Source organism: Salmo trutta, chromosome 4 (genome assembly GCF_901001165.1).
Source record: "Salmo trutta chromosome 4, fSalTru1.1, whole genome shotgun sequence".
Taxonomy (NCBI): domain Eukaryota; kingdom Metazoa; phylum Chordata; class Actinopteri; order Salmoniformes; family Salmonidae; genus Salmo; species Salmo trutta.
The window spans coordinates 26225218-26237433 of record NC_042960.1 but is presented as its reverse complement, the minus strand read 5'-3'; the positions used below and the strand labels follow the sequence as shown (position 1 = coordinate 26237433).

The following is a 12216-nucleotide window of genomic DNA, read 5'->3' as shown; positions in this document are numbered from 1 at the left end:
CATGGCCCATAGAGATAGACAGGACTCATCTTTAAATCTGCAACATTATAGCGTCTGTGACAGCATAGGCAGCACCATTGAGGCAACAATCCATTGGAATCCCCACCCAGTTGACTACTTTAAAATGGTGGAAGTATAGTGGAAGCTTTCAATGGCAATGTGCATGCTAAAATTGTTTATATCCATTATGAGTCCTCTATCTATCTCTATGTCATGGCCGCTAGCATTTTAATGAACCAAATCTAAAACGAGGCCAAATCGGGAAATTCAGCCGCCCTTTAAAAAAAATGGGGGCGCGAATGTGCTTCCATACTAACAATTTTGTTAGACTGTTGGTTTTGTATAATGCTATACACTGCAATCCACACATAGCTAGTTGTGCGCACCGTTACTCCAGTCCGTGTTTTCCTACATACCGTATCTGCCCCAGCTGACTGGTAGTAGTTGTTTACTGGTGAATAGACATAGAGAAGAAAAGGTGGGAACCTGAGAGGTGCTGTATACGGTAATCGAAGTTTTTCCACATAGCAGTTTATTATGCCATTAAGTTTGTTTACCTCATATTTCTGATTCTGACAGCGGTTATTTACTTTATTTAATTGCCGGTTTTGAAGCGTCGTTATTTATATTAGCTGTTTTGCTAGATAATCTGAAGACGCGAGTTCTCACACTTTTTAGCAATGTGCTGTCAGCGGGGGGCTATTTGTTTAGTGGCTGAACGTAACGTTCGCTGGATCCATTTTTTTTTTTTTGGGTGGAGGGGTGTTTTCATGTTGTCATGGGCTGGCTGTAGCGACTGAATCAGTTCAGAGGAAGGTCGTTAAAATATATCCACGTTTTTCCTGCACGTATCCAAAGTTCATGGGATGTGTTCACATTTTTCTTCTCACGTTTTAAAACTAGGTGTTTTTCCTGTGATACGGCGAAGAAGTACAATAGTTGGAAGTGCATGAAACACTCAGCGACCTGTGGATTACAGCAAGCTAGCCAACGTTAGCTAGCTTCTTGGGTCTATAGAAGTTCGGCTACATAACTGGATTTTTGGAAAGAAGAGGACACCCAGATTTCTAAATGATCAAGCATTCATCTTAAAGAATTGCTTTGTAATACGAAAATACTGTCTCTGGGTGCCTTTCAACATTGGAACCTCGTTTAACGTGGAATGAGGCCGTGGCTAGTTACTTACTAGCAGTGTGGGATTTATTTTTTCTCGAATCGGAATACTTTTAAAAAGAAATATCAAACATATTGAAGTGAACTATCCCATACAATTGTGGGATATGACTGTTTTTATTCGCAAATGTGTCGCCAGAACACACGATCACGCTATTTAGTGGTAATTTTTTTCAGGGAGAACCGAAATCACAAAGTTAGCTGAGAAGATTTTGCTGTTAAGATACAACCACGTTGGACCCCTGGCCCCTTTTTAGGGGGGCTAACTGGACTAGCTAGCTTGATTTATCTTCTCCTTTTGAAAACTTTTTTTTGTTTGTATTGGATTTCTTAAACGAACTTTGGATATCTTCAAAACACACACAGAGAACACAATCGAAGTCACAATGCGGCTTGGGACCTCAGCGGTTGTTTTGGTTACTTTTATCTACGTTGGATGCCAGTGTGTCCTAACAAATGGAGAAAGTAAGTAAAGCTATAGTTGTAATGCAATGTTATGTTATGTTGCTGACTATACACGCCACATATAATTCTACTAACGCATTATTTGTTGCACATTTCTTTCTGCAAATTTGAAAATGAATTTATTGAAAATGAGTTTTCCTTGATTCTTAAGTAAAGGATTATTTGCAGTGGTCACTTGAACAATATGGTTGTTTCACCATTTTGCCACGACACAATTTTGCCTTAACTATGGGAAACACATTTCCACCCCATGTTACTAATATTGCTTGCAAAGTTATTACAGAATACCCACCGCCCCCTCTTAAAAATATATTATTGAGGCCTGGCGTGGATGCGTTAACCGGAGGGCCAGATTAGCTCCTGTTACTGGACTATGGTGGTCTTTTACAGCGAATCTAAACTGGAAGTTGCAGGATTCGCTTGCACAAATAGGCAGGCCTCTTCGTGGCGACTTGCTAGACACAATCTCGTTGTAACAGGACATGTAAATGCATTTAGCCATCGTTAAAGTACCTGAAAACCCTATAAATTCAGGTTTAGCCAACATTGTGGGTTTGCTCTAGCTAACGTTAGCGATTGAAGAATGAGGTTTTCTGGTATGACGCTAAGTAACTATCGCGAGCCTCATGGATGTTGTGCGTTCCATGGAATTATTTACGGGAGGTACAGGCGAGCAAAACCCTATCTAGTTGTTGACTACGGTGTTTATATAGCTTGCTAGCTAGCATCGATTGCTAACATCGCTCCCAAACGCCAAAACAACTATATGGGTTAGCTGCGTAGCTAGATGATATTGTTTACGCTTGTCCATCCCTCAAAATAAATGCCAAAAATAATGTTGACATTCACACCCTCTCATTTCACCATGTGCCAGACAATTACTGTGAGGATGTTTACTACGGAGTAGTATTGAAATGGGAGAAACAAAACAAGATTATAGCTGTATATCCTATTCCTTGTGTTATGAGACATTTTATTCCTTTTGTTATGCGGGACATTTTGTATGGAAAAACAAGGCAAATCAGTGTTTTTAAATTGTGGCTTGTATCTACATTTGCAGCTTATTGATAGTTGTGGTCCTAGTCTTTATAACAACTTTATTTGAGCTATCCATTTCTGAGAGAAATATAAACCCCACACTCACTGTTTTGATCCAAACATTTTCAGATCAGGATTAAATAATTTCACAGCATACAATATGATTGTCTCTATAATCCTCTCCTATGTTAGCATGACTCAAAGCCATGCATATTATGAAGACCTGGAACAAGATAAGGTGCTATTCCATACATTTGATTTAATCTACACTACATATATATTTTCTAGCAATATGGAATATTTTCTAGATGAGTGGATTTTCAGCCAAGCCAAGTCTGAGCTATTTTCAGACTTGGCTGTGGAAATTTTGTGCTGCACTGAGTTTTGCATAATGAAATGTCTAATTTACAGTCTTTGCATATTTCTCTTGCTACAAGACTGTCAGAATGATGCTCTGTTTGCTTCCTTGTAAAGCTGACACATCTCTAGAACATTCTATCTAGAACATATGAGGCTGTTTGTAAACCTTAGGGAAATAACTAGTAGGCATTCCTGTGATGGCCACATGAAGTGAAAGCATCTGTATCACATCCGGCTTGGATTGGGAGTACCATAGGGCGGTGCACAATTGGTCCGGGTTTGGCCGGGGTAGGCCATCATTGTAAATACAAGGGGCGGCAGGTAGCCTAGTGGTTAGAGTGTTGGGCCAGTAACCAAAAGGTTGCTGGATCGAATCCCCAAGCTGACAAGGTAAAAATCTGTCGTTCTGCCCCTTAACCCACTGTTCCCCGATAGGCCGTCATTGTAAATAAGAATTTGTTCTTAACTGACTTGCCTAGTTAAAAAAAAATGCTGCAATTTCAAAGATTTTACTGTGTTACAGTTCATATATGGAAATCAGTCAATTGAAATTCATTTGGCCCGAAATCTATGGATTTCACATGACTGGGTTTACAGATATGCATCTGTTCGTCACAGGTAGTTTAAAAAGTTAGGGGCATGGATCAAAACCAGTCAGTATCGGGTGTGACCACCATTTACCTCATGCAGTGCGACACATCTCCTACGCATAGAGTTGATCAGGCTGTTGATTGTGGAATGTGGTCCACCTCTCCAATGGTTGTGCGAATATTGGCTGGAACTGGAACACTGTCGATCCAGAGCATCCCAAACATGCTTAATGTGTGACATGTCTGGTGAGTATGCAGGCCACTGGCACATTTTCAGCTGCCAGGAATTGGTAGTTAGTCTTGTCCCATAGCTGCAACTCCCCTACAGACTCGGGAGAGGTGCAGGTCGAGAGCCATACGTCCTCCGAAACATGACCCTGCCAAGCCGCATTGCTTCTTGACACACTGCTCGTTTAACCCGGAAGCCAGCCTCACCAATGTGTTGGCGGAACACCGCGTCAGCGTGCATGCTCACGGCCCCCCACAAGGAGTTGCTAGAGTGTGATGGGACAAGGACATCCCAGCCGGCCAACCCCTAACCTAGAAAATGCTGGTCCAATTGTGCTCAGCCTCATGGGTTTCCCGGTCACAGCCGGCCGCGACACAGTTTGGGATTCAACCCGGGTCTCTAGTGACGCCTTTAGCACCACGATGCCGTACCTTAGACCGCTGTGCCATTCAGGAGGCCTCTGAAGGTAGTTTAATTAGACAAACACAGGGCTGTCTGTCTCTCTCCTCACACACTCCTCACCCAGTCTCCGTCGATGGCCTGCTACGGTAAAGCTGGAACAATAAACCAAACATTATCGACAATGATAATACCGGTCACTTATTGCAGGCGTGACGTTGATGACAGTAAGTAGTCTATACTAGAGATGTTAAGTTTGAAATGAGAAGTCTGCTAATATGGGTGATTTGTTAATGGGACAGTTGATGGCTACAACCATTAAAGTAGTTGTATTATTTTTTTTTTTAAAGGATTTTTTTTCTTTTTTTTTAAACAAGTGCACATTTTTATTTAACTAGGCAAGTCAGTTAAGAACAAATTGTTATTTACAATGGCGGCCTACCAAAAGGCCTCCTGTGGGGACATTTGCTGGGATTAAAAATAAATATAGGAGAAAACACACATCACGACAGACAACATTGCATGTTTGTAGCACAAAACATGGTTCAAACATTGTTGGGCGCAGACAACAGCACAAACAAATCGTTATCGCATCAAATATTCCTCAACACCGGCTCACCCAGACTAAGTGCTGGGTCATAAAAACTCTGATACTCCATCTTATTCTGGCAGTAAACCTTTCGACAGGGTTAAGAGGGTGACAGCAATTTGTTTTAGTTTTGTGGGTGAATTAAATTAGGATTATTTCCTTTCCTCACCCTAGTAAATATGGCCACGTTGCTTTTGAAAAACGACTGGACCGGAGGATCTCTCAGAATCAGTAGTGTCATTAAGTTTTGATGATTGATTAGTTTAATGTGATGGGTGGTAAATAAATCGATTGACAAAACTGAAAGGTGAACACAGTTTAGTTTATTTTTCCCCCCCAGATTATTCTGAGGAAAAAGATTTCCTGGGCAGAAAATAAAACACTTTTAATATTCTTAATTTTGGGATAGGCGTCCCGCTAACTTAAATTCTTGTTCATCTAACTGCACTGTCTGGTTTACAGTGACAACATGCCATGTGATTATTTGAGAACAGTATTGTGGCCTTTTACTTAAGAAACAGTAAGTAAAATATGATTAACAAATGGAGCTCTCATGTGTGTTTCAGTGTTATTTGCCTCGACGCGAGCATAGAAGTAGTTTAGCTCGTCTGGTAGGCTTGTGTCACTGGGAAGTTCTCGGCTGTGCTTCCTTTTTGTAGTCTGTAATGGTTTGTAGGCCCTGCCACATCCGACCAGCGTCAGAGCCGGTGTAGTACGACTCGATCTTAGTCCTGTATTGATGCTTTGCCTGTTTTGATGGCTCATCCGAGGGCATAGCAGGATTTCTTATAAGCTTTCGGGTTCGAGTTGCTCCTTGAAAGCGGCAGCTCTAGCCTTTAGCTCAGTGCGGATGCTGCCTGTAATCCATGGTTTCTGGTTGGGGTATGTACGGTCACTTTGGACGACGTCATCGATACACTTATTGACGAAGTGGTGTACTCAATGCCATTGGAGTCTGTTCTAGAAAAACATTTCTGTAGCTTAGCATCTGCTTCATCTGACCACTTTTTTTTATTGATCTAGTCACTGGTGCTTCCTGCTTTAATTTTTGCTTGTAAGCAGGAATCTGCAGGATAAAATTATGGTCAGATTTGCCAAATGGAGGGTGAGGGAGAGCTTTGTATGCATCTCTGAGTGTGGAGTATAGGTTGTCCTGAGTTCTTTTCCATCTGGTTGCACATTTAACATGTTGATTGAAATGAGGTAGTCCCGGCTACTAGGAGTGCTGCCTCTGGGTGAGCGTTTTCTTGTTTGCTTATGGCGGAATACAGCTCATTCAATGCTGTCTTAGTGCCAGCCTCTGACTGTGGTGGTATGTAAACAGCTACAAAGAATATAGATGGAAACTTTCTCGGTAGGTAATGTGGTCTGCAGCTTATCATGAGAAACTCTACTTCAGGCGAGTAACAGCTCGAGACTTTCTTATATCATTCACCAGCGGTTGTTTACAAAAATACATTGACCGCCGCCCCTTGTCTTACCTGACGCCGCTGTTTTATCCTGCCGATACAACGTATAACCAGCCAGCTGTATGTTGACATTGTCGTTGTTGAGCCACGACTCCGTGAAGCATAAGATGTTACAGTTTTTTAATGTCCCATTGGTAGTTTAATCTTCCCAATAACTCGTCCAAAGACTGCATGTTTGCGAGCAGAACTGAGGGGAGTGGGGGTTTATTCGATCGCCTCCTACTCAGAAGGCAGCCCGCCCTCCGGCCTCTTTCTCCGCCTCCTTTACACGCTCATCACTGGGGTCGGGGCCTGTTCCCGAGGGAGCCGTATATCCTCCTCTCGGGCTTGTCAGTCATGAAAGAAGAGAAATTATTCTGCTCGTCCGTTATTTTCGGTCATAAGAGATGGTAGCGACAACATTATGTACAAAAATAGTAAAAATAAGTTAAACAACAACAAAAGCCCAATCGGTTGGGGGCACGTAAAACGTCTGCCTTCTGCTCCGGCGCCATTTCATAAATATACACGTTAACATGTTCATTCTGTGAGACACTTTTTTTCTAATTTTGTGTGCAAATGTCACATCTATAACGCTGGAATTGCCTTTCTGTAAGTTTAAGAGATATTGCCTATTGTCTCCCAACTGTTCACTGTCCCATAAATCAGGTAGGCACATTCCTTCATATGATGTGGAAGTGCATGAATTTAAATGCTTTCCATCTATCTTACGTAATGATGATAGCCCTTGAATCTTTTCTGTCAGAGAAGGTTACTGCTGGCAGACAGCATTGCTGCAATTTTTTTTTACTCAGATGGCAGCCACCCCTCTCCCATTTAACCATTGGAAACAGTTACTGTTGTTACCTTAAAATTATCGACGGGTAATGAATGGTGCTAGTCTAAGAACAATTGAGGCCTGGACAAATAATGACGTGATGCTCATGTCTCCACCCTAACAATGGGAGTCATTTTCCCAATGGCGGGAAGGCAGGTGACAAGCTTGCGTCCAAAATTATTGGGATTATTTTGGCGAGTGTGTGTGGTGTGTGTGAACCTCTCGCTTCGCCTCTTCCTCTCGATTTAAACACACACACCAAGCCCTTTCCCCCTGCCACTCATGCCAACTAAATTGAGAGATCACTTCTTCCTCTCTGACAAGTGGTTTCAACTTGCTTTTTTCATTTGTAGGTTTGTTCCAACAGAATCTGTCATATGGACACCCGAAACACATTAAAACATAATTTTAGCTAATATAAAGAACAAGTTAACCTTTCTAACCACACCCTTTTTGTCTCAACTCAAATTGCACGCAGAGGAAACACTACTAAAACAGGAGTATCAATGAACATTGAATCAGCATTTTAGCCAACGACTGTTATATTAGCTGTCTAGTCTGTTTTTTACAAATGTGCAATAAGCATTAAACACAATTTACATTCTGAGAATTAAGGTAGGCCACTTGATTTCAACATCTGAACAAAGGTGACAGGCTAGCATGCTGTTCAATCAGTTGGAGATGGACAGAAGAGTGTGTTCATAACAATTCAACTGTTGCAATATAATCATTAGCTGGCTACTTGCTAGCATGTTGACTTGTACTTGAGAGATTGTTTATGACATCTGTATTAATTTTCTATAATGTCTAGTCATAATTTTTGAATGTGCATTATGCATTGTTCTGGTAAAATGTGTAACAAAAGGGGCATTTTCATAAAGGATTTGAAAGCCAGATCAGTGATAATTGCAAAAAAGCGGGTTAAACAATTTTGATACATTTTATTAAATTATTAGTGGGGCTTCTAATCCACCTAATTTCACACGCCCTGAATTCATACACTGCATTTCAGCAAATAATAGAATTTTACCTTTTTTGTAATTGTACAATCACGATTATTTAGAGAACATTTAAACAATCTAGATTGGGATGGGTCGGGGTTATTGTATGATTTGATTTGATTGTTTTTGTACCTGTAACCCCTGTGAAAAATGTCGTTTTTATAATGCATTTTTTTATATATTGCCGTAGTGTCTTAACATTCTTTTGCTAAAAATGTACATATCTTTAAGATCATTTCAGATTTATTAAAGCTGCAATATGTAACTTTTTGGGCGACCTGACCAAATTCACATAGAAATTAGTTATAGATCTGTCATTCTCATTGAAAGCAAGTCTAAGAAGCGGTAGATCTGTTCTGTGTGCTATTTCAATGCTTCCCTGTTCTTAAGTTTAGTTTTGCGTCCTTTTGCTTTGATGTTGTACACCAGCTGAAAATAAATGTTTTCACAGCGGTTTAGATGGTGCAATGATTCTCTACACTGTACTTGCTTGTTTTGTCAAACTGAAATTAGGCAAAATATTAGAATTTTAGCAACCAGGAAATGGTGGAGTGATTTCTGCATAGTGCGTCTTTAAGTGACTAAAACTTGTCATTCTGTTTCAAAATCTGTAATAGAATTACTGAAAAATCTGAACAGAACGACTGCAATTGAATTGGCTAAAATGGGAAATGAAAGTAATGACAATCCACAGTTGGGTCACCTGCTTCTGTCCTCCCACTGGCCTACTGTTATGTTCAGGGGAGAGGCTATACGGACACGCCTGGTGGCCAAAATTGATGACGTATGTCGCGAAGCGAGTCTAGTGGGGACGAACATTTGTTTCAGTCAGTCATCCTAATGAGACCTCCCCAGTTAGCTCCCAAGCTAGCTTCGGTTACTGGCCCAACGCTTTAGCCGCTAGGCTACCTCCTGCCCTAATGTGCCCCCTCTTTCCATTTAGTGTAACCAGCATCCTCAACCACTGAGCATCGTGCAACCTTGGACGTTGTCATTTTGTCAGTCCAAATCGGAACCAATCATAGATGTTTGGACAGTAGAGCACACTAGAGTACAGTATAATGTACTGTGCTATATTGCGCTCTACTGTGATGACTTGTGAAACATAGACGTATATGATTGGTTCAGATTTGGTCCGGTCCGTACCTACCAAATTTGGTCTTGTTTTGGGGGCTCATTAGAATAATGGCCAAACATGCAAAGGGTGGGTTGTTTACCTTAGCAAACAATGTTTTTTTTTGTTTGGCATACATTTTTAAGGTGAGAAATTGGAGAGACTACTTCGTTCTGGCCTTAACCAACTCAATTGAAATATTATAATTTTCTAAGAATGTGTGCTCCTGTTTGGCTATGTTTAGGTAGAGTTTGAAAAGGTCAAACTATGTCTACTTGTTATTCAGTTTCTCACTTTAAGAGCGGGTTAAATAAAGTGATATCATTCTGGAAAACGGACAGTGCTGATTTTCAGGTTTATTTAACCTCTTGGCGTTCCCCTAGGATAGGGGGCGCTACAGCGATTTTTGAAAAAAAATCGTGCCCATTATAAACGGCCTCCTACTCAAAGTCAGAAGCTAGGATATGCATATAATTAATACTTGTGGATAGAAAACACCCTAAAGTTTCTAAAACTGTTTGAATGGTGTCTGTGAGTATAACAGAACTCATATGGCAGTCAAAACCCCGAGGCAGATCGAAACAGGAAGGGGAATTCTGAATTGCGAACTCAACTTCATCACGTTGCCTATTAATCACACCGTGAGCTATGGTTCATTGAGCACTTCCTATTGCTTCCACTAGATGTCCCCAGTCTTTACAAAGTGATTTGAGTCTCCTACTGTGAAAACTGACACAATGACACGCTGTGGAACGTGGTCACACGGAGAGGGCCATCACCATTATGACGCTGGCGCCCCTGGTTACCCTCCCCTTTCGAAACGTTTTGAAACACCATGCAATCGTCCCCCTCGAATCTTATTGGAGCTCTCGTTGAAAAAGGCCCTACAGATTTATGTTATACAACGTTTGACATGTTTGAACGAACCTAAATAAGAAAAAAAAAAATTTGTTGAAAGAGTAGCCCCGCGCACGTCGGAACTTTTGGTTCAGCCTTCAGAACGCGCTAACAACAACAAGCTAATGGAACATAAAGGATGAACTTTTTCGAACTAAAATACATTTGTTGTGGACCTGGGATTCCTGGAAGTGCCTAAGGATGAAGATAATCAAAGGTAAGGGATTATTGACAATAGTACACAAGACTAGATTTGATATGCAATTGTTCCAAGATGGCTAGCCTATTGCTATTGCTAGCCTATTGTTCTGAGTATCGCATCCCCTTTTATCGCAAAGTGTGATTACCCAGTAAAGTTATTTTTAAATCTGGCATTACAGGTGCTTTAAAGAGATATTCATCTATAAATCTTAGAATGACAATATTACATTTTAAAAATGTTTTCGAATAGTAATTTAGTAAATTGTAGCACTGTTTCACCGGATGCATTTGAGGGAAAATAGTTAGTCAACGTTACGTGCCGATGTAAAATGCTGTTTTTATATATAAATATGAACTTTATCGAACAAAAGAATGCATGCATTGTGTAACATGATGTCCTAGGTGTGTCATCTGATGAAGTTTGTAAAAGGTTAGTGCTGCATTTAGCTGTTTTTTTGGTTATTTGTGATGCATGTGATTGGTCGGAAAATGGCTATGTGGCTACTTTTACGATATACTCCTCTAACATAATCTAATGTTTTGCTTTTGCTGTAAAGCCTTTTTGAAATCGGACAATGTGGTTCGATTCAGGAGAGGTGTATCTATAAAACGATATAATTTGAAGAAAAAAAAATAAAAAATTGTTATGCTAATGGCGATAGGATTTTTCGCTGGATGTCCGTCCCGAGGCCGCACAGGGGTTAAAGCACAGATCGATCCTTCATGAGATGCAAATGTCTAACCTTTTTTTTTTCATTAACATGTTATGTCAACTATACACACTACTAGGTTTACACGTGCTTCAACTGGAGGACCCTTCTTATGCTCTCTTTGTTGAGTTTCTCCAGGTAGAGAACACAGGTGTGCTAATTGTTTTCAGGTCAGTAGTTAATAAAGTCAACCCCAGTCTTACTCTCAACCCCGTGTTAGTTTACTATGTTAACTGTTCAGTTTGAGTTGAGTTTTTTTCTGCTTTGTCTGATATTGTCACTTTTCTGTTGGCTTGCTCAACGGTTCATTGTGCTTTATGGTCAGGTCATTATTGTAAAAGAGAATGTGTTTTAAAAAAAATAATTTTACACTTATTTTACTAGGAAAGTCAGTTAAGAACAAATTCTTATTTACAATGTTGGCCTAGGAACAGTGGTTAACTTCCTTGTTCAGGGGCAGAACGACAGATTCTTACCTTGTCAGCTCAGGGATTTGATCTAGCAACCTTTCGGTTACTGGCCCAACGCTCTAACCACTAGGCTACCTGCCACCCCAAATGGTTAAAGAAAGGTAAATAAGTAGTGGACTAAAGTAAGTTGCGATTTATTATTATTATTATTATTATTATTATTATTATTATTATTATTATTATTTTTTTTTTTTAACTACCTCAAGAATATTTCTAAAACAGTAGCAAGACAAGTTTTCACCAAATGGGCTTACACTTTATTTACTGCTCTAATGGAGCCCAAAATGGTGACTGACTGGCTCATTCCCTGGCCTGTCTGTATGCTGATAAAGCCACTGCAGACTGGGAGCTAGAACCCAACCTCACTCTTTAGGACTGTTATCCATGTGTTAATGCACCCACTCCGCGTGTGTGTTATCAGTGGGGATGGTGAGTGGTGAAACACAAAGGTGTGTGTGTGTGTGTGTGAGACCCATAACAAGGTCTGGTGGTCTCTACTCTACCCATACTGTGGCGATGGCTGCCCCTTAATGTGGGTGAGCTGCTGAGCTGCGCGTAGCCCCTAGATCTACCCCTCGCTCACATTTCCCCTCCCGCTCCATATCGCTCTCTGTCCCTGCCTCTTTTCCACCCCCTCCCTTCCTCTATCTATCCCTCTCTTCCTCTCTCCCCACTTTCTCTTCATCTAGTGATT

General features: G+C 40.7%; 1 protein-coding gene across 1 annotated transcript in view; it reads left to right on the top strand.

Moving 5' to 3' along the window:
* The first annotated feature begins 445 nt into the window (after nucleotides 1–445).
* The window catches only part of LOC115192162 (insulin receptor-like), a 132779-nt gene continuing 121008 nt past the window's right edge, over nucleotides 446–12216 (top strand). Inside the window, exon 1 of the mRNA XM_029750363.1 lies at nucleotides 446–1638. Coding sequence (XP_029606223.1) covers nucleotides 1560–1638 — 79 coding nt within the window. The 5' untranslated portion in view covers nucleotides 446–1559. The remainder of the gene's footprint in view (nucleotides 1639–12216) is intronic.